The sequence below is a fragment of the Mesoplodon densirostris genome, chromosome 2 (genome assembly GCF_025265405.1).
Source record: "Mesoplodon densirostris isolate mMesDen1 chromosome 2, mMesDen1 primary haplotype, whole genome shotgun sequence".
Classification (NCBI taxonomy): domain Eukaryota; kingdom Metazoa; phylum Chordata; class Mammalia; order Artiodactyla; family Ziphiidae; genus Mesoplodon; species Mesoplodon densirostris.
In genome coordinates this window covers 154,360,625-154,387,774 of record NC_082662.1, presented here as the reverse complement: position 1 = coordinate 154,387,774, position 27,150 = coordinate 154,360,625, and the positions used below count along the sequence as shown (strand labels likewise).

Below are 27,150 nucleotides of genomic sequence, written 5' to 3'. Positions count from 1 at the left end.
ACTTCCATGGAAGCCTCCTGTTCCACTTTCTTTAGGTCCTTAGGTGGAGCTGGGGAGCCTCAAAACAGGCAAGACTATCTGCAAAACAGACTGGATGGTGTAAACGTACTTTGGACACTTCCTCTTCCCCAAATCACATCAGCCTCTCACGACGACCCCAGTCACTAAGCTTAAAGTAGGTTCCCTTTCACCAGGCTCTCCTCCAGCAGCAGAAATGCTGCTGAAATGCAAGGTGACCCACTTGAGCAGCTGCTGTGTCCAGACAAGAACTACTTTGACTTGGCAGCACTGGTGAACCCTCAGAGGGTGTAGCTGAAAACGCAGCGCCAGATGGCTTGCTGCAAGTGCTTCTAAAGGGTACGCTGGTCAGACCGCCCTGCAGAGACACGCTGAGCTAACTTGGAGGTGCCACACAGGCCTGGGGCCTCATTAGATGCAGGAGCCCCTCGTGCACCCCCCGAGCCCAGAGGCATCACTCCTTCCAAAGAGCAGCCTGATGAAAAATGATGGGAAGAGTGGAGCAGGCAGAGCAGTCTCCAGAAGGTCTTCGTTATCTCGGGTCTCGCTGGAGGTGGCTGGGGTAATCCTGAACAGACTGGCTTTTCCAGGAGCTGAAGAGGTAGTAAGCAGCAGCCGTATTTTCTGGAAGCAAATCAGTGTAGAAATTGAGCAGCTCTTGGAAGCACAACCTCTTGCCATGTGGGGGACAGGAACACCTATGTTGGTGTTCCTAATCCCAGGAGGGCCGAACACATGAGCAAGAGGCACGGCCTGGGAAGGTGACACCGCAAGTGCTGTTGTCCTATGTCAGGTAGTGGCCACATAGGACCGCATGGAGCTTGTGTGGTTAGGACAGCATCGTTGTCTGAGCAGACAGAATCCTCTCCGAGGGGGATGGTTGAGGCATCTGCTGTGCCTAATATTGAGAAGCTTGGCAGGTGTGGTGTTTGCTTGCTGCTCTAGTGCCTTATTCGCTCTGTACTTGTCTCCAGAATCTTCACCGTACACTTATGCACTGGTCCCAGCGCTACTGGTGGAGGCCTCTGGGATTCAGTAACTGAGTTGAAGGTACCTTATGTGATTAAGCTCTCCTGCATCTCTCCATTTCTTCTTTTAGAACAAAAATACTGTTTGTACCTTTGGCATGAATTCCAGGATGGCTCGATTCTCCATCTTGAACGTAAAAGTTAAGGTTGCTAATGTGGCTGACAGGACCTGGACTTCCTTATTAGATTAGGAATGTACTGCCTTGAAAGCTGAGCTCTATTTTTCCCTCCTCAGAAAGTATAGCCCACATCCTGTCAACAGAGCAGGGCATCGCCCTCTGGGGCTTGGAGGGGGTTGTTGTGTCTAAGCCTGCGTACTGAATCTCCCAGTGGGCCTTTCCTCCACCGGCTGGGCCTGGCTGACCAGGGCATCCTGCCTGTGCAGCAGGGGCAGAGCCTCTGCTCAGTGCGGCTCCTCTTGTTTCTGGGGGGTGAGGTGATGCTGTTTCTCTGCCTAGAGCCTTCCTTTACTGGGCAAAAATGCTCTGGAGAGCTGACCCAGGAACCCCACATGGACAGCGAGCCCACCAGAGTGATTATCTCACAGCCCCTTCTGAGATCCTGACAGGCTCAAGAGATGCAGGTGCAGATGGGGTCCTAGGTGGCAAGGGCACTGCAGTGCTTCACAGTCACTTAAAGAGAATTGTCACAAGCAGGGGGATCAGAGGGACTTCCCCAGCCATGCTGAGACAAGCAGAGAGGCACTGTACCCTCCTCACCAGGGGTGAGCCTACTCAGGAGCTTTCCATCTCAGCCACAAATCCCTCTCCAAATGCAAGCCCACGGTATGACTTTTGGGAGCCCTAGGCTCTCTTGCCTGCATGGGCTCCTTCCTCCATAAACAAAGTTAAAAATTATATTTTATGACCATGCTGGCTTAAAGGTGAATATATTAATATTACATCTGAGAATGTTTTCTTTAATTTAAAAGTACATTTATTTATTCTCTTTTGACATTAAAAGAACCTAACACATTTTCGTGGGCGCTGGAAGAATCGTGGCCCCCACGTACTGCAGCTGTTGTGCCTAATGATAAGATGGCCTTGTGTGCATATGGGTTCCAGAAAACAGGATGACTGACAACGCCTCAGTATTCCTCAGAGCAGCCCTTTCAAGCATAGCATCTGCTCAGATCTCAAAGCAGGCAGACCCACTTGCTTAGCAGTAGCTCTTTAAAAAAAAATTCTCTTGGAGGAGCACCCATTGGGAAATGCTGGAGTCAGGAGTGGTGGCGGGTGTGCAGTCCCCCACTGCCCACTGCATCCCAGGGCAGGGTAAACACCTGGTGAACACCTAGCGTCAGGCTCCAGGAAGGCCCCCAGAGCTTGTACTGTGGCACTTTTCAGCTGCCTGACTTAAGAAGTACTCATCCTTGGTGTGAATCGGGGCCTAGGGTACAGTGCAGTACGACACAGCAGGACCTTGGATGTAGCTTTATTCTGCCGGCTCAGCAGTCACGGTTGGGTGAGCACCAGCCCCTCTCCTGGTGTGACCAGAGGCCTGGGGTCCAAGATTTGATGTTGTGGTGGTCTGACACGGCACAGGTGAGTGAGTGCCTTAAGCTCTCAGCCCTAGCTGTTTGCCACGGAGCTTTGCAGGGAATCAGTCTTGGACAATTTAACTCTGACCTCTCAGTCTATCCCATGACCCCCAAGGGTAGCCTCTATACATCATACTCCATGCCATCTGCGATCCAGACCATTCCAACCCATCAGGGCTATGAGACTAGTCAGTGGCTTGGCTATCAAGGCAGCCAGGGAGGGGGATGATTAGGAATGGCCAGTGACACCCTCAGAGCCCAGGTGAACACATGTTCACCTGAGTCAGACAGGCAAGACCATTTATCCATACAGAGAGCACAGCCTGGAAGAACACACTGTGCAGTCCAGTCAATGCCATGTATAGTTAGAGAAGTCAACCAGTTCAGTGGCTGCTCTCCCCACTGGTTGGCATGTTTTAACAGTAACTGTTAAACATGGATGTTTTCGGCCTGCTATTGTCTGAACACTTTTCCTTTTAATTACATACCACATCTGTCTTTCTGTTGCAGCTGTGAATTTGGTGAGGAAGGAACTCACATTAAGGTAGCCTTTTTGAGAGCATTGGCATCCTTCCTCCAGAATCACTGAAGCATCCAGTTAGAGGAAGGATTAGTAAATCAACCAATCACTCACATACATTTCATTTCTAATAAGTTGGAGTGTCAAGACAGGCTCGAACAAAATGTGCTAGGAATAGGGTATAGTTAGGGAAGCCTTTGTAGGCGCTTTGAGGACTAAAAGCAGTAACATAACACATAAAGTATGCCGGCATAGATAACTGTCTACATAGGTACTCTTCTCGGTAATTGGAAAGAAGTAGCAGGTCTCTAAAATCCAGGCCCCTGTCTCCAGACAGCACTTGACTATTAGCATGGTCAATGTCTAGTTCTATTTTCGTGGCTCCGCGAGGGAGAAAAAATTCCTGCAATTTGCCTTTCCCAGCTGTTCAGGTGCTGGTCAGCCCAGGAACTGGTCTTGTGTGGCCTCTCCTTTGTAGAAACGAGGAGGGATCACATGGTCATGGCAGTCCCTTCCAGCCCTGACATCTTCTGAGTCTCTGATGACGAATGGCATGGGTATTCAGAGGAGGAGACATCATCAAGATGTATTAGTCAGGGTTCTCCAGAGAAAGAATCAACACGATGTGTGTTTATATATGGAGAGAAAAATTTATTTTAAAAAAATTGGCTCATGGTAGCATGGAAGCTTTCTAAGTCCAAAGTCTGTAGGGTAGGCTGTTAGGCTTGAGACCCAGGCAAGAGTTGCAGCTCAAATCCAAAGGCAGTCAGCTGGCAGAATTCCTTCTTGCTCAGGGGAGATCAGTCTTTGTTCTATTAAGACCTTCAACTGATTGGATGAGGCCCATCAAACCATGGAGGGTGATCAGCTTTATTTGAAGTCCACCAGTTTAAATATTAACCTTATCCAAAAAAACATCTTCACAAAAACATCAAGAATAATGTCTGATCGAGTATAATAATGTTTGACCATGGCCCAGCCAAGCTGACACATAAAATTAACCATCACACATGGTATCTGTACACAGGTAAGATTTAATACCTATGAATCAAATGCAGTCAGGTTAAGAAGAAAGATTCCAGGAGACAGCGGCAGGAGGGTTGCATGAGGTAGATGGGGTGGAGGCCTTACAAGTGGGTGGTGGGGGACAGCGCTGGAGAGGAAGGCAGAGAGGAATGTGGAGGGCCTGTATTTTTACCCCAAAGACTGTGAACGTGATCCCTTACCCCAAAGACTGTGAACGTGATCCCGTGTCCCCCTTGAGAGATGGTGTGATGAAGCTTTGCTCCAGGAGGACCAATGAATAAGAGGCCACTGCAGGGGTCCAACATGAGTGACAAAGACAAAGAAGTGAGAAATGTCAGAAATGATGTGAATCCCAGCCACTCAGCAGTAGATTGGTGGGGAGGTGCTGCTGTGAAAGGAAGGGAGGAGCATTGTCTTTACTTAGGTGGCCTCTGATAGGAAATGACCTGTAGGCCTGGGTCCATTTGCACAGGGGTCTGAACCTCAGGTTGCCTGGCTCTAAGAGGCCCAGTGTGAGATTTGTGCAGGTATTTTCTTGAGCTGAGCAGGACTTGACCACCAGCCACAGTGTCTCCCAGAGCAAAGGTTGATGACAGACTGTGAGGACTCTTCCTAGCACAGCAATTGTCATCACAGCTTTTCGGGGCAAGCGTGTATGTGAGGGCCTGGGGAGGGGCAGGTAACAGGAGGGGGTGTTGGCACAGACAAGGTGGAGAGACCAAGAAGAAACACCAGTGTCACTCTGTCTAAATTTTGTCCAAGCAAGATGATTAGGAACCCTGAGTAGAGGCTTTTGAGAGCAGGAATGTTTAGAAACACTGACTGCAGGTCCTACGCAGTCTCCATGGAGACTTAAAATATGCTCTTCCCATTAAACCTTTATAAAAAATACAGCATTGCTACAATTCGTCACAATTCACCAGATGCCCATGATGGCCAGGCTCACTTCTTCTCCTAAACACACACACACACACAAACACACACACGAGGACTTCGGTATCATCCTTCTGTACAATCCTGAGTTTAATAGTGTTTCATCTTAACTCAGGCTGAGCCAGGCAACAGAGGGAAAGCCCAAAGTAAAGAAGGTTGTGTTCACTTTGTTTAGCGCTGTGTTCAGGATCGGGACGCGCCTGTAAGCTGCTCTGCTTTGCTGCCCGGCTCCGAAGGAGCCTGATTGGGGGCAACTTTGGGTTGTAGTTCCACTGAGCACTGTGGGAGACTGTACCCCAGGGTGGAGGGGGGGGGGGCTGGTGGGTGCCCAGCAGGGGGTCTGTACCTTCCTCCCCTCTTTCTGCCCGTGACCTGTCTCCTCCTGCCTCCCCATCAGAGATGGGCGGAAAAGCCCAGCCTTGGACCCGAGGATGACCCTTGCCTGCAGAGACAACCTCCAGAACGGGAACACGAGTGACTCCTCCAGCGGGGATTCCACCAGCGGGCAGTGGCCGAAGCGGGCCGCCTCCCCGTCCCACGTCCGCTTTGAGGATGAATCAGCCCGCGACGCCGAGTCCCGCTACCTCGAGCGGCTGCAGCAGCGTCAGCGCCAGGTGCTGAGCACCGCGCTGCAGCCGGCGGACCAGGGCCCCCTGCGCTCCAAGCCCGACCTCGCCGACTACGTCCACGGGGGCTGCCGGCGCCAGGACGCGGGCGTGGGGTCTCTCCACCCGCTGCTGGGCGGGCTGGAGCCCCGGGGCCTCCCCGCGCCGCCGCCCGCTCAGGGCAGCGAGAGGAGGTGCCGAGCCTGCGGCCACTGCATCACCCCCGACCTGAGGGTCCTCCGGGAGCGCGAAGCCGCCTGCGGGATGGAGGGGGCGTTGGCGCAGCCCCGCAGCCCTCGGGGCCTGGGCGGCCCCCTCCGGCTCTTCCCTGCCGAGCCCGGACTCCACACTGAGTGGATCCGGGAGACGCACATCGGGGGCCAGGTGCACCCCGAGGAGGTAGACTCGGCCCTGGACAGCACGGACACCTCCGACAGCTGCAGGACCGACAGTGAGGAGGCCGGGACCTCCCAGCCCAGTAGGGTCCGCGGCAGCAGCCCCCGTCTGCGGGCCTCCAGGCCTCGGGGAGGCCACAGGTGGTTCCGAAAGGCTGAAATGGGGCCGCTCCGGAGCCCCCAGGCCCCACACTACCTGCCTGGGCTGGAGCTAGTGGAGGTGTTGGATGAGGTGACAGAAGGCATGGGACAGACGCCTGAGGGGACTTTGCTCGCCAGAGAAGATGCTTTCTCTAAGCCTCTTGTCCAGGACTGTCAGAGGGCTTCCCTGGGGTCCCGGCCTGGACCAGGGCCGGAAAATCACTGGGCTCAGCCCGTGGATTCCCGGACAGCCTATGCCAGCGCCTCTTCCGTGAAGGCGGGCTCCTCGGAGCCAGGCAGACAAGCCCAGGTTGTAGAGAGCCAAGAGCCTCTGGGACCTGACTCCCCGAGTCAGAGCCACGCAGGGCGCTCTGCCCCCCACCAGGCCCGGCAGCCAACCGCTTCCCTCTCCCCCGAAGGCTGGGTGCCGACCCCTCCCTCTTCAAAGAAAACCACCTCCCCTGTGTCTCACAGGAAGGCAGCCCTGGCTGGACTTCGCAGGCCGAGTGACCAGGGAGAGCCTATGGACACCCCCGTGCCTTCTTCCAGAAGCGTAGTTCCCAGGGCCTGTGAGCTCACCCGCCCGCAGCCCCAGCCCCGCAGCCCCTGTGTCACGCGCCCCCTGCGGGCCCCGTCCACCGGTCACTGCGACAACAGCACGCCCCAGGGGCTGCAGGAGCCCTGGGGAGGAGCCATCCTCGCGGGCAGTGGGGAGAAGGGCACCTACAGCCAGAAGCCTGCAGTACCGCCGGAGGACCATGGAGATGGTAAGGGATTCCCCTGGGGTTAGGGCGGTCCTAGACCAGAGGCCACAGGCTGGGTGGCCCACCAGGCACTCCGAGTCTTCACTTACTGTTCATCTTAATAGATGACACACCCATGCACCGTTCCTATAGCAGCCCCGAGGAGCCCCCAGAGCCGCGGCGAATGTTGGGGAAGCTGGCGGGGTCCGTGGGCTGGTACAGGATTCCACATCAGCCTGGAGGCGGATTAGCCAGCTCCCCCTGGGGGCGGCAGTAGTGGGAACCCTGAGGTGTGTACAGGAGCTCCAAGCTCTGTGGCTGCCAGAAGCCTGGGCTTTAAGGAAATTTTGCTACCAAAAGAGCAGGAAGAAGCAGCAGTTCCAGGATTTACTAAGAGCAGCAAACACCAAATAATCACACGGCTAAGGTCCTCCTGCTTGAAGGTCGTCCTTTCATTCATTCACTCATTCATTCAGTATTGATTGAGCACCTGTTACAGGCCAGGCGCCATCCTAGGCCCTGTGGGGGATGCATAAGTGAAGTAATTCAGCAGGAATCCAGCCCTCGAGACCTCCTCCATGTGGCGAAGCAGACGTGCTGTCCGGGTGCCCAGTGGGCAGAGCTCCTACAAACAGTGCTGGGGTCGTTCTCTGGTGACCGAGCCCTCCTAGACCCCCGAGCCTGCTGGGCAGGCTGTTAGGTTTCAGCAGCAAAGGCTGCTGAAGGATAGAGGGTATCACCTCTGCCCTTGGAAGGGGTCCTCATATCATGGGCAAATCCTGAGCATTGGCGGCCCTTGGGCTCTGATCCCCCGATGTTGTGGTCTGAGGTGAGCAACTCAGCCACTCACTCTTAGGCAGAGATAACAGGCCCAATGTACACAGCCTTGCCTTCCTGTGCCCGCGGCTCTGGCAGCCCTGGGGCTGTGATGGCTCGGGAGGAAACCAGGGCTTGGAAACAGTGGAGGAGAAGAGGGCAGAGAGGTGACAGGCCTTACTGACCTTATTGCGGATGTGGATGCCGAGCGCCCCCCTGCCCCGCCCCGGGTGTGCCGGCCACACGCTCCACTACATGCGGGGAGCAAACACTCTCCCTCTCCCTTCCTTGCTCACACGAACCTTGAGGAAGCAGACCCCACCCTGAGCTCCCGCCTGCCCTGTGCTGAGGTGTGGTTTTCTTCCCTCGGGCGGGCTCTAGGCTGGCTGCTGGCTGCCCCTACCCACTTGCTACGGGGCGTTTATTCTGAGAGCTCCTGACCTTTCTGGGCAGCCTGGCCTTCACCTGCTCGAGACCTGGAGCAGAGGGCCAGGTGAGGCTCCTCCTCCCTTTAGCCAGGAGGTCCTGGGCTCCTCCTCTATAACCTGAGAAGAATGATAGAACCCATCTCCTAGGAACCCATGAAATAATCTCTGTAGGGCATTTAACTCATTGTCTAGAACTTCACACGTGCTCCAAAAACGGTGGCTATCGTTTAGCTGTTAGATGTCCCAGCCAGCAAGATTGTGGGTTTAGTCCCAGGAATACAAAATCTGCCCCCCACCCCAACTATCTCCTGATACAGGAGGGACATGGCTTATCACAAGCAGCCCTTCATTTCACAGATGTTTATTTCTCCTCTGCTGTGCACGAGGTGCTGTGCTGGGGGTGATGGGGTCCAGCAGGAAATAAGACCCTTCCCTGCTTCACGTGTGTCTCACCACTGCCTCCACTGCTCTCGTGGGGCTCCCACTTCTCTCCATCTTCCTCTGGCTCTCCTGCCTCTGTCGTTGGGTGGGGAACGTCCGCCCCCCGCCCATGACCCCTGGGGATGGATCAGTGACACAGGAGGGGTGCTGTGGTTCTTGCAGGAGGACTCCAGGGCTGTCTCGCCTCAGCAGCTGTTGGCACCATCAGCTCCATGGGCATCACCTCCTCCCCGGCCTCAGAGGAGACAGATTCCGGCCAGGAACCAGAGGGCAGCCTGCAGAGGACGGAGTCGAGTTCTTTAGGGCAGGTGTCATCCCGGTGAGTGACAGGAGCAAGAGCCCTGATGCAGGAGGTGGGGGATTAGGGCACTGGGTGGGGAAGGAGACCCCCTGGAGTGGCAGCGTGATAAGCTGACTACTCCCCATCCTCGGGGGACTCCTAGGCTAGGTGCAAGCGTGGCACCCCAGCACTCCTTTGCCAGCCCCGTTCAGTCTAGTGTATGTGGTTATTCGCTCACTGAGCTTTCATTGAATGGCCCGAAGCTCCAGGCACTGTGCTAGGCACAGCTGCGCAGACTAGTCCCAGCCCTCGAGGTGCACCCAGGATGGGCTCTCCGTCTGAGAGGACTTGCTCCTGACTCTGGGCTGGGAAACAGCCCGGCACTCATGTTTCCATGCTCTCCTCCAGCACTGAGGGTCTGAGTCCTTGCTCTGGGGCCTCAGAGCCTTGGTGAGCTGGTCCTCTGGCCGGGCCTTCTCTTCTCCACTATGCACCATTCCTGGTGACATGTAGCCCAAGGCTTCACATGCCACTGAAGCCAGATCTCCAGCCCCGTGTGCTCCCCAGAACTCCAGATTCGTGTATCCAGCTCCCCCGACATCTCCACTAGGATGCCTGAAAGGCCTAGTGGAAGTCTCGATCACTCTCAACAAAAGCTGCTTCCCCAGGTCCTCCTCCTGGCAAACACACAGCACACCACCATCCACACAGGTGGCTCTTGCAGCCACCTGGACGGCATTTCTCCTGGTCTCAGTGCGTTCCTTCTTCCTGTACAAATCTAATAGTCCCTACCTGCTCTCTGCCTTCCCTCTCGCCCCTGCAGTTCCTTCTCCATACCGCAGTCCGAGGTATCTTTTTAAAACCTTAATTAAATGGTGTCATTTCTCCTGCTGAGACCCCCCAGTGGTTTTTCCTCTCACTTGGAGTAGAATTCAAACCCCTTACCTTGGCTTATAGCACTCAGTGTAATCCGGCCTCGGCCCACCTGTCTGACCCCATCTGGCCCCTCTTTCCCCCCTTGCTCACTATGTTGGAAGTCCTGTGGACCCTCCACACACTGAGCCTCTTCCTGCCCAGAGCTGTGATTCCAGCTGTTCCCTTGCCCTGGAATTCTCACCTCCGGGCTCGACAGGACTGGCTCCTTGCTGCCATTCAGCCCTCAGTTTAAATGTCGTCTTCTCAGAGAGGCCTTCCCCGGCCACCATGTCACTCTCTGCTTCACCCTGCTCATCGGTTGCTGGTGGGTTTTCTCCTCTGTTTACTACTCTGTTGTTTATAAGCTCCCGAGAGTAAGGGTCTTGCCTGCCATGTTTATCACATACCCCAGTTATCTGCCAAGAAGAGGCCTAGAAAAGGTTCTGAAGAAATATTGGATGGACGGACGATTGAGTGAACCCACAGTTGAGTGTGACACCAAGGGTCTTGTCTGAGCTTCTCCCTAGAGTCTACCCAAGCAGAGTAGCCTGCAGAAGTCCGCGCGGCCTTCCTTTCTGCAGCCTGGCTGTCACTTCGTCCGTGACGCAGTGATGCGGGCCCATCTGGGGCACACGGGATGGGCCCTTGCCTCCTCCAGCCCTCTCCCACCCACCTCATGTCCACCTTTGCGTTTCAGAGCATTGCCAGGGGTCAGTGTGGGACCCAGCCTGCCCTCAGCTGCCCCTTCTGACAAGAACAAGAAAAACAGCAGCAGCATCTCCTCCACCCTGGGGCTGAAAAAGTTCTTCTTGGCCCTGACAAGTCAGGGCACAAGGCCCAAACTGGGCAAGTCCCGCAGCTACAGTGTGGAGCAGCTGCAGCCCCCTGCGCCCAGCCCAGCCTCACACACCAGCGCCCCCAAAATGAAGAGAGCCCCATCGTTACAATCCCTGCATCCGGTGAGTCCCAAGGGCCCAGCCGAGGGGTGTGTGAGGCCAGTGGGGGTGTAGCCACCATTGGAATGAAAGGTGGAAGGAGGAAAGAAGTGCCGAGGATGCTGCCCGAGGAGTCCCAGGTGGAGAAAGGGAAGCTACTGGCATTCCCACAGTCCATCCGTGAGACATGGATTCCCTGGACACAGTGGGGGTGGGCAGCACCCAAGCTTCTGTCCTTCCACCCCGCTGCCCCAGCCTGGACTCATCCTGGACCCCTTCCCACACTCTGCCACCTCTGCCCAGTCCTAGTGTCGACTGCCCAATCGTTCTGGAACCTTTTCCATGGCCACAGCCACTCTGTTAGTCTAGCACAAATCACTTCCCACCTGGATCACCTCAACGGCCTCCTGACGAGCATCCCTGCTCCGTCTTTCTCCGTGTGGTTTTCAGAGTGGTCCTTCCGGTGTGCAAATCTGGCCTTGCCAGCCCCTCGTTGAACACCTGCCGTTGGTCCCTTATCACCCCCAGGATAAAGTTCAGGTCACTCGACATTGCCAGAGGATTTCTGTGATCTGACTGCGTTCATCTCATCACTCTTCGAACACTTGACCCCATTTATCCTTGACTTTGCAGTTCTGTAATCAGGCCACACAGTCTGACTTTGAACCTTCACCGGAAATGCTCTTCTCTACCTGCTAATGTCTGCTCATCCATCAACACTGAAGGCACTGCCTTCTCCAGGAAGCCACTTCCAGTCCCTGCTTGGGCTGAGCTGGGCACCTCTGCTCTGTCTTCCCTTCTCATCCTGTGCTTCCCTCCTTCACGGAACTTGTCACATAGTATTTTAACTTTTGTCTGTGTCCCCTCAGTGGAATGTGATTCCCTGCGGAGACACTACTTGATCTTTATATTCCAAATACTTAGTATGATGATTAGTATGGTAGACATACTCAATACACAGTGAATGAATGAGTGAGTGAGTGAGTGAATGCAGGGCAACCTGCTAAAGTCCCCCCTCCCACGTGCTAGAGGATAAACCAACAGCAAACCAACAATAGCACCTAACTCTCAGCTATGTCTCTGAAAGTGCTGTTCTATTCCAGGTGTTTCCAGGTATTATGTCTATTCTTCTCTTCACTGCTCCCTCCCCTGGGCAGAGCGAAGCAGGCGATTGCAGTTTGGGGCACTGGAGCCTTTCATTTTTCAGGCTGAAGTAGGGAAGAGAACGCAGGCTGAATGAAAATGCCATTGGTTGTCTTGCACCCCGTACAGAATAAATATTTGCTGGATGAATGAATGGAAGACAAAGAAACAAAAGCAAAGCCATCTCAAGCTGGGGACAAAAGCGTAGAGTGGCATTGTGCTCCAGGAATTTGCTGCTTTTCTCATGAAGTTAGATTTGTCCCCAGTGTGTCTGAGCCATGGTGCCAGTATGTATGGCCATCAAAGCTTCAATCTCTGTAAGTCCAAGGGAAATGACAGCCCATTAGTGTAGGAGAAGGGTTATGGGCAATGTAAGCCAAGTGGGCAAAGTTAGGAAGTAAGCTGGCCAAGAAAGAGTGGGAGCAAGTGCCAGGAGGACTGCGCAGCAGAAAGAAGTGTTCAAGAACTGAAAAAGGAACATGAAAGAAGACTCCATCTCAGCCCTGGTATATTCATGACATATCTCAGGGTGAACACCTTCCTGTTAGACTGTTGTATTGTGTGCGGTGAGAGAGTAGACGGCTGCTGCCCTGGCTTGGTTTTCCTTTTGCCCTTCTGAGTGAGCAGTGTGCACCTTCGCCACGTGGGCTGCTCCCACGTCCTCTAGTGGCTATGGCTCTTTGACCTTTGCACCTGCATCTGGAAGGCTCCTCCTTTCTCCCCTCCCCCGTTTCCCTGGGGAACGCCTGCTTGTCTTTCCATTCTGAGTTGACTTCTCCCAGAAGGCCCTCCGGAGCCCTGAGGCAAGGTCAGGGCCCCTTCTTAAGCTTCTTGATAATACGTCTTCCTGAGAGCACAGATTTCCAATGTGATAAATAATGTGTGCATATTTGTTTAAAAGTCGGCCTCTCCCTGCCTCCCACCCCCACCCTTGGAATAGCCTCCTCACTGGGTCAGTTTCTAGAACACAGATCTGACCTTGTAACTCTTCTGATTAACATCACTCAGTGGCTCCTCATCAGGTCATATAAGGTCCTTCCGGGTGTGGCCCCTTGGCTCCAGCCTGTCTCCCATCACCTCTGCAGCCCAGCCACCTAGACCATGAGTATGTTTCAGAACATCCATGCTTTCTCCCATCTCTCTCTGTCTGCATCTGCTATTTCTTCTGCCTGGAACACCCCACCTCCGTCTTCACCTGGAGAGCTCATGCTTCAGGCCCCGCCCAGGCGTCAGTTCCTCCAGTGCCCTGGAGCCTCCGAGCTGAGTCTGTCTCTGCTTCCCTGCACAGCATTGTCCATGCTTCTAGCCTCACACTTACAACATGCATTTAGGGCTTTTGACCTGTCCATGCTCACCCCACCCCCATCATGGTGCAAACTCCTTGAGGGACTTTCGTCTTGTCCATCTTTTTAATGCACAGTGTTTTAAGGTGCATACTTGATAAAATTTTTAACGTCAGTGATCATAAAAGGGATACTAAAGAATCACAAACTATTTAAGATTTTAACTCTACAATTGTGTTTATTATTCTGTGATTAATTTCACCCTTTTTTCATAATCAAGGAAAAAATTAGATTTTCTTAATAAGTGAGATAATTAGCATTACCCTATTCAGTTTTTATTTCAGCCCCCAATTTTTTTTACTTTGAAGCTTCAAAACACCTACATAGGCCCATCTCCTTAAGTAACTTATGGTTATTCCTGTTAAACACTTTGAAGTAATGACAAAAGCTTATGCTGTTACTTTCTTAGCAGGCCCTCAGGTTCATGGTTGGGGTCCCCTCTCTGTCAACCCCTTGCCAGGTGGCTTTTCTCACCTGCAATATTGGGCCTCTCCCACTAGGTGTCACCCTCTCGCCAACGTTGGAAAGCTGCCTCTTTTCAGAACCTCCATTCTCTGCTGAGTGGCAAGGTGGACCGGTCCAACCTCTACCTGGTAGGGGAGCCAGGGGATCACAATGCAGCTGACAGGTAAGAGTGGGCAAGTGGTTTGGAGCATAAACCCAGGGCATGGACAGTGGAGCTATATGCTTAACTCCTTTCTGCCTTAGCAGCACGGCCCAAGGGGGGTCCCTTTAAAAGAGAAAGTGAGGCTGGCTACCTGTGCCTCAGTTGCCTCAAGGGTCTTGGGGCCCATTCCTTGGTGCCCTTGTCCTGTGCAACTGGACAGGGGTTGGGATTTCTGTAGAGTTGGGAGGTTTGATTCCTCCGTCCCTCTACTATCTAATGACATTTTGAAATCAGAATGTTCAGGGAGCTTCCTTAGCCCAGCTAAAGATCTGACTGAAGATCCAGAGACAGGGCCCCCAAAGAGGCCCTCACCCTGTGACCCTGCCTAGAGAAATCCACCCTCTCTGATGAGACCTGCTAGGCTAGCTGCTCTTACCCGGGGCTCCATGGAGGAACTTCAGGGGGTTCATTAACCCCTGGAAGTTTTATGTAAAATTATAGCTTTCGCCAGATTCTCAGAGAGATCTCTGCACCTAAAAAGGTTAACAATCACTGCTCTTGGGGGAGGGGCTTCTGGGTCTGCAGCGGGCTCTGTGGAGCCTCTAGACAGCTGTGGGAACCCACCAGGCTCAGCCCTGGCTCGTGGCGTCCGCCATCTTTCAGCCAGGGAGGGGCTGGGCCCCAGTGCTGGCCCTCTTTGGCCTCACTCTCCTCCGGCCCCTCACAGGCCAGCCAAGGCGCCGCCCCGGCCCTCCCTCAGCGTGGAGGACGTGAGTGCCCCGGGCCTGGCTCGCGCCGTGGGCCGCATGGTGGAGGTGTTCCCGGATGGCACGAGCCAGCTGCAGCTACAGCGCTCCCCGGAGGGCACTTTCGGCTTCTGTGTGGCCTCTGGGAATGGACGCCGGGACTCAGGTAGGCCCCCCCTCCACCCTCCCTTTTCTGGCTCCACAGCCCTGGGGCCTTGGCAAACCACTGCAGTGCCTTCTGGCTGTGGTTGTTTCCGTTTCCTGTCTTTGGCTGAACAATGAGCTCTGGACTCAGAGATCCTCTCAGAGAGCCTCTCAGAGAAAGGACTGGAATTCTCCCCTCAAGGGGGTTGAGATGGCAGGCTTGCTCCACTGTCCCTCTGTCCATCTTGAAATCAGAATCTTAATGCCACCTTTTCACTGGAGAGCCTGAGGGAGGTTGTTTGTGCTGGCTGGTCCTCTGGATCCCTTTGATGTGGCTGGTGTGTTTAACTGGTTCCCTTCCTCTAGCTGTGGAGTATGTCTGGGCGCGTGGACCATGGACCGTGCCTGCCTGTCTGTGCATCCAGGCCCCTCCCTCAGGGCTGGCTCCTGCCGGGTCTGTTCACATGTATCCTGGCTCCAGGCCCCTGGCTGGGCGGCCTGCTAGGTCTTGATGCAGTACTGGCAGGGTCAGGGAGGGGCTCTGAACATCCTTCTGCACTCTGGCCAGTTCTCAGCCCTGCCCCATGAATCTTTCAGGGCAAAATGCCTTCCCCAGGCCTTTACCCAAGGTCTGTGGGTCAGAATCCATCACAGGGCAAGCGACCTTGACATATATTTCTCAGATGAGATGAGTAAGGAAGGAAGACAGACATGCAGGAGTGGGAAGGAGAGGAGAGTGAGGAGGAAGAAAGGGAGAGACAGACACAGAAAGACACGCTCAAAGCTGCCCTGGCTGGGCTGTGCCGCGGACGGTTTAGTCCTCTGCTTTGATCTCCTAGGTCAAGATTATTTAGCTGGCTGAAATCTGCCTGCTGCCAGAGCTGCAGACCACAGCGAGTTCTTGCGTATGTTCCATCATTCATTTTTCAACAATATACGCTGAGCACCTACTAGGTGGTTGTAGATACTGGGGATAGAGCAGTAAATGGAACAGACAAAATCCTCATCCTCAGGAGTACACATTCTCATGAGGGAGCTAAGGCTGTACCTACAAATATATATATATATATATATATATATATATATATATATATATATATATATATTTATTTATTTATTTATTTATTTATATTACTAAGAAACACAAATAAAGTAGGATAAGGCCCAAGGGCAGTGAGTATGGGAGTACCGGTGGGGCAGCTTTTCTGAGAAGAGACCCCTGAGCAGACAGAGGCTGGAGTGAAGTGAGGGTGGGCCGTCTGGGGAAGTGCGTTCCAGGCAGAGGGAACAGCCAGTGCGAGGCCCTGAGGGCTGGGAATGAGCTTGGTCTGTGGGAGGAACTGCAAGGAGGTCAAGCTGGACAGAGGGGTGAAGGGGAGAGACTGAGCTGAGGGCAGAAAGGTGGGGAGACAGCTGAGCCCAGAAATGGGGGAGAGAGACTGAGCTGAGGGCAGAAGGGGCTTTCTTGCCAGTGAGACAGGAGCCAGCAGGCGCTTGAAGCAGGAACTGCTGTGCTCTGATTGAACATTTTAGCAGCCTCACTGGCTGCTGTGTTGAGAATAGACCCTAGTGGGGTGACGGTGGAACCAGGGAGACCAGTTTTAGGGCTATTTCAACAGTCCAGGGAAGACATGGTGGCGGCGGCTGTGGAGATGGTGAGAAGTGGCCGGGGTCTGGTTGACTTGAAGGTAGTTCTGACTGTTTGCTGATGGGGTTTACATGAGTGCGAGAGGAAGGGAGGACGAGTTTCTCCCCACTCTGGCCCTCAGGAGGGTGCCTGTCTGTCCTCACAGGGAGGTGGTCATTGTGAGCATATGTTGACCACTGCAAAGTGCTCCACGGGCTGTTAGCCACTCTGCCCGTTCCTCCAGCTTCCTCTCTCCTTCGGTGAGGGAGACAGGCTCTCCCAGAGAGGCAGCATGCAGGCATAGTTAGACGACAGAGCGTGGTTTGTACTCCAGCGCCTCCGCTGGCTGTGTGACCTTGAGCAGGTTACTTACCCACTCTGAGCCTCAGGTCTCTAATTTGTAAAATGAAGCTAATGAAACCCTACCTGGAAGAGTCTAAGGAGCATTCAGTGAGGTATATGGGAAAGTGCCTGGCCCATTTCTTCCCTTCCCTCTTCAGAAAAAGAATGTGTATTGCGGGAGTAGAACTCCAGACGGGGGCAGACATGATCTGCGTCATCTGTCAATGTGAGATCACACCCAACTGGCCATTCTACTATACCCCCCATCCTCCCCAAAAGTCCCTTTAGGCCCCTTTGCAGGCAGTGGGACCCCCCTCCCCCCATCCCCTGTCATAGGCTGCTGATGGGCAGGGGTGTTTAATGACCAAGAGCTTCCTGGGCTCTGGCCGGACCCACTCCCCAGGATGCCCCTCACCTGGTTGGTGCAGGCTCTTCCCTGTCCTGCCCAGCTGGTGCCCTGCTCCTGCCGCTGCAGTTGGCTGCTGGGTGTCCCGCAGAGCTCCCCTCACACGTGGAACATGGCTGGTACTGGCGCCTCCTTGCCACAGGCCATGCTCCAGCTGCCAAGGGTCACTTCTCCTGGGCCTCAGAGGGGCCGTGAGCTGGGGCTGGTTTGCATTCCTCACTAAAACATCAAGATGCTGGTGTTACTTGCTGGCTATCACCTCTGATTCTGTACAGGCATGTGAGAACAGCAGGCTTCGCCTTCTGCTTCTAATTGAATACAACACAGAGATCATACATCCTTAACAAAGGCCGTTTCCAGCAGACGGTAAATGCCTACGATAGCAGTCTTTCTGTCATATTTGTGTCGTGACTTCCAGTTGTGAGACCTACCCCAGGCATGACAGCAGTGTCTGGGCCTCCAGCTGCCTTCTTTTGGGTTTTCTCATCACTCCCCACTGGCACGATCTGCGGTACAGCAGCCGTTTCTGCCGGCTCCACCCCTGCCCTCCTTACCTGCCTCTCCCCGTGCCACCAACACGCAGACAGCGCAGACAAGCTGTTAAAGAACCCAGAAAGAAGAGGGAAGGGATAGGGCAAGGGCTGAGAGAAAAACCCTGTGCAGCCAAGATGGCAGGCAGACCTTGTCAGGAGGGAGCCGGCCTTGCAGGAAAGGCTCAGCTCTGCCAAGAAGCACTGAGAGGCTGTTCCGCAGGTCAGACCAGGGAGAAGGAGCATGTCAACAGATCGGATTTGCTACAGCCAGAGCTGCAAACCTTCAGGTGCCTTAGAGGAGGTTTCAATGCACTTTCAAACCCGAATTTCAGAGGGTGGGCTCTGAAAAGCTTGACTTCTGTTGGGGCCAGAAGCCCCTGCGGGGCTGAGCGGACCAGAAGATGACCTTCCACTCATCCAAGACGTCTTAAAAGGCTTCCAGCTGGAGACTGGGGGACCAGACGAGATGCTCTTTCGGGTCCCTTCTAAGGAAGCTGATTTTAGGAAGAGGAAGCAGGAAGTCAGGGGTGGACAGCTGCTTAATGTTTCTAATCAGCCAGCCAAGTCCAGGCTGGGGAGAAGCGAGGGTGCTTAAGGCAGCGCTAACCTGACCCCGTGAGTCCTGCAGGGGCTGTCACGGCATAGGGTCCCCACCCTGCAGTCCTCCCGTGGAAGGGCCTGAGCTCTGCACACCTGCACTCACTCAGTGCGTCCGGATGGAGGGCACCCAGTTTTCCCTGGAAGAGCCTGTGCTCCCTTACTGTCAGGTGGAAGCAGCTGACGGAGAGTTTGAAAGGTTTTCAGCAGAAGTTGAGGCAATAGGGGCTCCCTCAGCTGGACCGTCCTGCACTGTGTAGCAAGGGAGACCAGCCCAGCCAGCCCGAGGCTTCCAGAGCTTTCCAGAGCCTGCTCCAGTGAGTTTCTCGAATTGAACCCCAGGAAAGGAGAAGCAGGTTCTTCCCAGGCTCACCCTACCTTAGAGACCCAGGGAATGGTCCCAGCCAGGTGGGGCCTCTTGGGGTCACTGAGGGGAGAGAGTAAGTGTGAAGAAGGGAGAAGCGAGCCACGATGACTTTAAACATGGGGCCAGAATTTCTATGTTTCCTGGGCTTCTGTCCAGAAGCTTCTGAATCCTAAGTAAGGAACCGTATCCGAGGAAGACTGAGGCCAGGGCTAGTCCCAGACAATCCTGTGAAGCAAACCAGGTTTGGATTTGACCTCAGCCACGGTCGCTACTCCAATGATACCATCCACCACGCAGCTACTTGAGGGCAGCAGCTGGGTGTCGTTTGTGAATCCCACCTAGCAGGGTGCGAGGCATGTAGTAGGTCTTTGTCTCAATTTTTCAACATTTTCCTCCCTATTTTACAATCAAAGCTTATCCCAGAAAAAGATAAAATTAGCTCATTCACACTGGGGTATACATGAATAATAACAGCTTAAAGCATTATTTGTATTAGGAGGATTTTAAAAGAGGAGACAGAGAAATGAAGTTATACCATGGAGCTGGGCACACTGTATCTATTTATAAAGCCAGTTGCAGCTGTGAAGTGGAATAATGAGGGGGAGAGAGAGAGTGAGTGTGTGTGCGTGTGTGTGTGTGTGTGTGTGTGTGTGTGTGTGTGTGGTGCCCTGTATGAGCACCTGCCTCTGCTCCACCCCAAGCAGCATCCACCTGAGCATTCCACAGAGCTGCATGTCTTTGATTTGGATTTCCTGTGTTAGTTCTCCTGTTTTCCTTTGCAGGGCTCTACGTGCAGGAGATGGCTGATGAGAGCACGGCCAAGCTGTACTCGGGGCTGCTGGGAGTGGGGGATGAGATCCTCGAGGTGAACGGGGCCAAGGTTGCAGGGCTGGGCTTGGCTCACATTAGGGAGCTCCTGGCCCACGCAGAGAGCTTGTCGATCCGTGTGCTGAGGCAGAGGCCTGTCCCTCGGTGACCCAGAGGTGCCTTTGCCCTCACCGTCACCCCCTTGGAAACTCTGAACCACCCCAGGGGGTGGCTGGAAATGCACTACGTAAAGCTGCTTTGTCTACTGAAAATGAACGTGGTGGCACGTAACCCCTTGGGCCTTGGCAGGGCTTCTGTGACTGACCACTTTAGCAGAGGGAAGGAGCCTGTTTGTGTATTTTGTTTAAGGATGTTAATTTATGCAGAACCGGGGAAAAGATATGGGTCTTCCGTCCTGACCAGGCCTGAGGTGTTGTCAACATCTTCCAGCCCCTCCCACTCCAGAGCCAAAGAAAGTACTTGGCCATATTGGCCTTGAGCCCGCCTTTTTCAGTCTCATTTCTCCCAGCTCCCATTCGACACCTTTGCTTTTTTTTTCCAGAAATAGACAAAATGTCTTGGAGTAACAGCCTTACAGCCATTGACCATATATTCCAAACCCAGAATTAGCACATGTGGTCTGGTGGGAGAACATCTGGGAGATGTTATCTGGTAGTCAGAATATTAGGAAGTTCTGGGAAATCTTTGTGATATAAGGTTGAAGGAACAAAATGAAACCAAGACCAATTTCAGGGAAGTGCAGCTGTGGCCAGTGGGACTGGCCAGACCAGCCCTGCCCCCCACCACAGCCTGGCCATGAGGACCTCTGTCTTCCTTCTCCTGTGACCTTGGACATGGGCTGCAGCTGGTGCCAAGCTGTCCCCAGCCACAAGCTCTCTGGCCAGACTCCCTGAGGGAAGCTGTAGGTGGGCTGCTGGTAGGGAGATGGCAGGGCCTGAGCAGCGGGATGGGCTGTCCTGCCTGGGCGCGTCCACTGCCCAAAGGGTTGGGACTCTCTGGGAGTAGGTGGCTATGTGTCAGTCTTAAATTATTAAAGAACAACGCTGAAACTTATCCTACTCTGAGTTGCTAAATTCTGGGCTGGATGCTCACTTGACCTTCACTAGCCCGGCAGGGGCCTGTGGTAGAGGAGGGGGAGGGAGGACACAAGCACAGCAGTGGGCAGTGTTGGCATGCCAGAGGGGGAGGGCTGGGGAGGCCCCTGGGGTTGGGGTGACGCCAGGGTTGAGGCGGAAGCCTCCAGAGACCATCCTTTTGCTGGTAGAGGAGCCTTGGGCAAGGTGCATTTCGGAGCAGGAGACAGAATGGAGCTAAGGGGCCTCAGATAGGAGCAGTGGAGATGGGGGGGCTTGGAGTGGGCAGCCCAGGGCTGCTTTACAACTGGCTGGGTGCAGGCTGTGCTGAAAACACAACAGAATCAGGTTAAAGTGAGTGTTGCTGCACCTCTCAGCAGGCAAGGTCGCTGAAGGAGACACATGGCCTGAGAGAAAGAGGATGGGGGAAGGGGTCAGGCAATCCTGTGGAGTGTGTGTGCAGTGAGTGTTCTCCCCTCCTAGGGCCTTATCAGCAGGAGCCAGTTAAAAACCCTCTTTACTGTCCCTCGAGGGTAGGGGGAAAGCATGGCTCCCAGAGCCCCCCAGCACTGCAGGACGGGGAGGCTGGGCTGGCCTGGGGGTGGGATGAAGCGGGGTTGGGGAGGCTCTAGCAGGTGAGCAGAGAGACCAATGGAACAAGTGCTTGGGCCTTCAGGATGTGAAGAGGGTCCTGGGACACCTCAGAGAGCAGCCTGGGGCCCCCAAAGCATAGAAATAGCCCCACAGCAGAAACTACAGGAGTGGGGAAACCCTAGTGGCTCCCGTACCCCAGCTTGTGGCCTTGTGGTCATAAAACTTTGGGGAAATTTCATGTTGAAAAATGCTTCTGGGGCAAAAGTCACCTCTGTTTTCTCTGTCTGGTGAGGATAACGATACCGATACCGTGCCTCAGCTGAGAAGAAATGGAAGTGGGGGCGGGGTGCTAGGGCTGGGACTGGGCACGGAAAGGTCTCTAAGGGGTACTGAGCAGCTGCATCTGTTACATCCCGGGTGGGGGATCAGGCTCTTGACACATCTTATTTTGTCCTTAAAATAGTCCAGCCTGGGATGTCCCATTTATTGTCTTCATTTACACAGATGGAGAACCAAGTTTAGCAGCAATGGAGGCCATTCAGACCCAGCACTCGGACTCAGCGCCCACTCTTCCTGCTGCAGCTCGCTCCCCCCATGCCAGAAAAGGCTGGATGGGAGGGGGAGGGAGGGAGGGAGGCACTCTGAGCTGTGTGTGAAGTAGACCTGCCTTGCTCTAGTTCCACGGAGGCAGAAGGCCCTCCTTCCTGGGGTAAGATGCTGGGCCCCGACTTGTGCGGGTGGGAGGGGGCTTTGGGTTCTCCAGCCTCCTGTGTGACCTTCCCCATCTGCTCTGCCTGGGGAACTACTGACCTAGCAAGCTATGTCCAGCCCTGCGTCATCCGCCCCTCCCACAGGACCATCAGAACGCTGTTACTTAGAACCTCGTGTTAACTAGGCGCCAGGCCACATGCCAGGCAGGAGCTCAGAGAGATGAGAAAGACGGGCTCTACCTTACCAGGCCAGAGGCTAGGGGGAGATCAAATATTCCCACCTGCCCTGGTGGGGCAGTGAGAGGAAGCACCTGGTTAGCCCCAGGTGGAGAGCCTGAGAGGGATCAGTGGTTAGTGGAGAGGGGCGGGGCGGGAGACGGGGGCGGTGGGGGAAGGCAGGCTTACGCAGGGGGAGGAAGTGCGTCCACGCAGCGTTTTATAAAACGAGGAGGAACTCACAGGAAGCTAAGGGAAAGGACGCTCAGCCACGGAAAATAAACAGCATGTGCAAAGGTATGGATTTCTCCCAAGTCTGCTCTCTGCCCCTCCGGTGGCAGTGTAACGGTACGCTATGTGTCCAGACCTCGCTTCGCACAGGTAGGCACCTGACACTGCGACAACACGGTACAGAAAGTGACACCAACTTTAACCTCAGGCGTGACGTCAAATCCTTAGGATGACGGGAGCGGGTGGGGTGGGATGGCAAGTTGCGAAGCCTCCAGCCGAAACCGCGGGCCCGGTGCTCGCCAGGAAGGCCTGGGAGGCCAGGGCGCCCAGACACTGATTGGTTTTGTGTGTGTGTGTGTGTGTGTGTGTGTGTTTTTCAGGGGCGCCTCTTCTCGGTGGCGGAGGGGCAGGTGGGAGGCGAGAGCGCGTCTCCTTGGCAGGGTGCGGCCGGGTGCCCCCGGCGTGGGGACCGAGGTGTGTCGCGGGACAGCGACCAGGGGGCGACTGTGCGGGCTACTACCCGGCGTCCACCGCGCCCTCCCCGCGAGGCTACTTTGTTCCTCGGGTGTCGCGGGCAAGTCGGGTCGGCCGGGTGGGGCTCTGCGCCGGCCGCACCCTCCCCGCCCCTCCACTGACCCGGAGGCCCCCGCCGCGCCGGCAGGAGGCTGGGGCCGGTCTGCGCTCCAGGCCGCCTGCTTCGGTCCGCGCCCGCCCGCGTCTCCGCGCCTCCGGCTGCTCGTCTCGGCGGGGCCAGGGATGCGGCCGGGCGCTGCCCCCTTGGGCGCGTCCAGCCGGGCGCAGGCGCGCTCACAGCCGCAGGAGGGTTGGAGCCTGGAGTTTGACGGGGCCGGGTTCTGGGGGGTTTTACACGCCCCTCACCCCGCACACCCAGGACGCTTGGCTCGGCGCCCGGGGCGAGCAAAGGGCCGGAAGACGACCCTCAGTTTAGCCTCGAGGAACGCACCGTTGGGGGCGGTGGGGAGAGGGCAGCCTGGAGAGTTGCACGGAGCACGCGCCCGGCTCTAAGAAGGCGGTGGTGGCGGCGCGCCGAGCGCGGCGCGGGGGACGAGCTGGAGCCGGCGGGAGGGGCAGCGAGGCGACGCAGGGGCGGGCACGCGTGGCGGGGCGCAGGAATGGGGACCCGGTGCGCGCAGTGCCCCGAGGGCTGTCGCGTGGAGGAACAGCAGGCACCGCTCGAATTTTGGAAATCAAGGTGAACCTGGGAATTCAGGGACGCGCAGGCGCTGCGCCGTCTCCCACCCTGCTCTGCCTGCTCAGGTATTCCAGAGCTCTGCTGGGGCCATAATGGTCACAATCCTGAATGTTTACGGCGACGCTTGGAGGGGGGGACTACTTATTTCCGTGTTACAAACTAGGAGTCCGAAACTCCGGGGTTAAATCACTTATCCAAGGTGTGATCCAAGGTCATACAGCAAGTAATTAGCGGAGGGAGGATTTGAACCCGACCCTCTGCAACTCCCCGCCTGCGTCCATGCACCTTTCTGGAACCCTGTGGGGTCACCTCCGTCGGAGGCCCTCGAGCAGCTCGCGAGGCCCGGCTCCGCAGTGACCTTCACCATGACGGCGTGTGGGGCTCGGCTCGGGTTTTGCTTCAGGGAAATGGAGCTGGCGCTCCCACCTTCCCGCGGGGGGAGAGGAGTAGGGCGGGCAAATCATTTTACAGAACAGTGTTTTCCTAACTGCAGGCACAACCACTAGTGGGTCACAAAATCTATCTTTTAAAGAAAGACCAACATTAAAAAATAATAGGGCCTCCTCGCACAAGGCAAGGGTAGGTATTGTGTGGGAAACGCTTCTTTCAGACGTGTGTGTCTTGAGTTGTAATCTGAAATGTGTTCTGGCCATGCTCTGAGGGTGGCATAGAACAGGCCCTGAGGCTGAGGCGGGGAGGCTGGCCCCTCCATTCTGCCCTCAGGGCCCAGCGCCGCCCAACTTGGAAGCTGCTGAAACCTGGCCTGGGGGCTGGTGTGAATGCACCTGGCCCCTGGGGGGAAGAGGCCTCCTTGCTCCTACATCCCTGTCATCTAGAGGAGGCCTGTGCCCTGGGGGTGGAATGCAGTGACTGGACTGGACTTCCTGGTCCTCCAAGCTGGCCTCTGGCAGCAGGAGTCCCACGTGAACATTTATTGGTTTGAGCTTCAGTTGTTGGTTTCTTGGTTCCACCACAGCCCAACTCCATGCATTCATTCGTCCACCCATTCATTTAGCTTACTTGTGTGCCTTTGCTGGAGCTATCTTCTTCCCCTTGTCCACCCCCCGACCCCAGACAGCCTTCAAAAACGTCAGAGGTACCTGCTCTGGGCAGCATTCCCTGACACCGATGCTGAAAACTTGTGCACCAGTGCCGAATGCAATCTCGGAGAGAGTTTTGAGTGAATTAGAAAAGAACAGCTTTATCGCTTTGCCGGGCAAAGGGGGACACAGCAGGCTTGTGCCTTGAAAACTGTGTGTCCCAATCCGGGAGGATTTGTTGAGTTTTATAGCAATGGTTCAAGGGTGGGGTTGCTGATAAGATTAGGGTGTGTGCAGGGCCTGCACCCCTTTAATCTGGTCTCGGGTAATCTCCTGGTTCCTTTAGTCTGGCCTCAGGGCGTCTTCTCTGGAATGAAGAATGCTAACATCTTCCATTTGTTGGGGGTGTTTTAGTTCTGTAAAGAGCTCAAAGATATTGTTATGTGTATCCTTTGAGACGGAACCAGGAACCTGCCCCAAGGCTGCACTATTGTTTCTTGGCTGCTCCTCCCTTGTCTCTGCATCCCCTCCCCTCTCTGATTAGCAGCTGTTCGAATCTGCCCTTTGGAACTCAGGGAAGGTCATGAAGGCTGGAGTCTCTTCCCTACAAACAAGAAATGGGGGACAGAAAAGCTTCTGTGCCCAGGAGCCCCACAGGATCATGCTCAGTTTCAACACCTGCATGCTGTGGCTCCCTCCCCTTAGCTCCCGTAGAGTGTGGTACCAAGGGCTCTTCACTGTGGTTCTTTTCCCATAGAACTGCTTGTTTATCCTCCACCAAACTTACCTGGCAACAATTGGACTTCCCTGGCTAATCTGCCCAACCTATTTCCCACCCCCAGTCCCCAGGCTGCCTCCAGAGCTATTGAAAAGGCTGGGCTGTCACCTGGTCCCCTTCCTTCCCTCCCTCCCCATCATCCTCTCTGAAGTTTTCCTTTTCCTGTAGAGCCAGAGCACCTGCTTAGAAATGGCAACAGCCTTCCTTGGCAGGCAGCTCTGCCCAGCTCTCTTAGGCTGCGGGTTTGGCTAGGTCGGAGCGCTGGGCCCTGAGGAAGGGGCTGCTGGGATTGGCTCTGACACTCTGCCCACGGCGCCAGGGCTTAACAGCTGTCCTGCCAGGCCTGGAGGGTATTCGGGCTCTCCTGTGGATGCTGGGCTGCCTGCTGGGCCCGCCTTTGTCTTGTCCTTCTGCGATCTGGACTCAGGCCCCAACTCACAGTGTGAAGCTGCCCTTATGGGTTTGGCCAGATGCCGGCCACCGGGGAGAGGCCTGCCCTGCCCTTGCGATGCCCATATACCCAGGGTGGAGGCAGCTACAGCTGTGCAAAGAGACAAACCCGCGTGCCAAGGGCTACAATGGGAGCCCCAGGCAGGAGGCCCCATTGCACCTGGTGAGCAGAAAAGCTTCCCAGGAGAGCCAGCCCCAGGCTCACTAGCCTCCCTCCAGCTCGGTGTTATCTCAGGAACAAGGAGTGCTGGCAGCCCCGGGAACTCACAGCAGCCTTCAGATGCCACAGCTTTCGCATCCTGTGCTCCCCAGACTGTCTCCAGGCTTTTCTGAGTTTATATAATGTTTGCCTCACTTATTTTTTGCACATTTCCAGCCAAATAAACAAAAGCTCCAGAACATTTCATTAGCAAGGCTGAACTGCTTGATTGAGGTCCTTGACCAGATTTCTTGAACTCTACGGTAGGCTTACAGGGTCCGAGTTATGGTCTAGTCCAAGGTGGCTGGTGTCCATCATTATGTTCGGCACTTCTAGTTCAGTGCTTTCATCCGCTGCTAACTTGTGCTGCAGGTTATTTGATCCCTCTTCCTCGCCTCAGCTTTACTCTACCGTTTCTCTGGTTAGAACAATGGCTTGCTGAAAGAAACACCTGCTTGCCACCCCTGAAACCTGGATGGTGACTTTTCAGGGAGGCTGCATAATGGTCCAGTCAGAGCTGGGTTCCCATTCTGACTCTGCCACTTACTGATTGTAACCTTGGGCAAATTCGTGAATTGCTCCATGCCTTAGTTTTCAGGTATAAAATGGGCCTCAACAGTATTTCCCTTGGGACTTCCCTGGTGGTGCAGTGGTTAAGAATCCGCCTGCCAATGCAGGGGACACGGGTTCGAGCCCTGGTCTGGGAAGATCCCACATGCCCGCAGAGCAATTAAGCCCATGCGCCACAACTACTGAGCCTGCGCTCTAGAGCCCATGAGCCACAACTACTGAGCCCACGTGCCACAACTACTGAAGCCCTGCGCACCTAGAGCCCATGCTGTGCAACAAGAGAAGCCATTGCAATGAGAAGCCCCTGCTCGCCACAACTAGAGAAAGCCGGCGCACAGCAACAAAGACCCAAGGCAGCCAAAAATAAATAAGTAAACTTACAAAAACAAACAAAACCCCAAAAAACATTGTTTCCGTCATGGGGTTGTGAGAATAAACAAAAAAGTGTTTTACTTCCTCAACATGTCCTTAAGGCCTTGGTCAAAGACCTGCTGGCACATCAGATTCTCATCAAATATTGGCCAGAAGTATTAGCTTTATTAGCTACTAATGAGATATAAAGCTTGAGAAATTTGCTCCTGGAAGAGTTGACGACCCCTTCCCAAAGCCCGGCCAATCCCGTGAGCTTT

At 54.8% G+C, this 27,150-nt stretch overlaps 1 protein-coding gene across 4 annotated transcripts in view; it reads left to right on the top strand.

The window, feature by feature from the left end:
- KIAA1614 (KIAA1614 ortholog) overlaps positions 1–20,481 on the top strand; it is a 37,421-nt gene extending 16,940 nt beyond the window's left edge. For all 4 annotated transcript variants that reach the window (XM_060091178.1, XM_060091176.1, XM_060091174.1 and 1 more), the window contains 6 exons: positions 5,463–6,973; positions 8,797–8,953; positions 10,527–10,788; positions 13,751–13,878; positions 14,585–14,769; positions 19,402–20,481. In XM_060091178.1, the coding sequence (XP_059947161.1) occupies positions 5,463–6,973; positions 8,797–8,953; positions 10,527–10,788; positions 13,751–13,878; positions 14,585–14,769; positions 19,402–19,595 (2,437 nt within the window). In that variant the 3' untranslated portion in view covers positions 19,596–20,481. The remainder of the gene's footprint in view (positions 1–5,462; positions 6,974–8,796; positions 8,954–10,526; positions 10,789–13,750; positions 13,879–14,584; positions 14,770–19,401) is intronic.
- Positions 20,482–27,150: the final 6,669 nt, after the last annotated feature.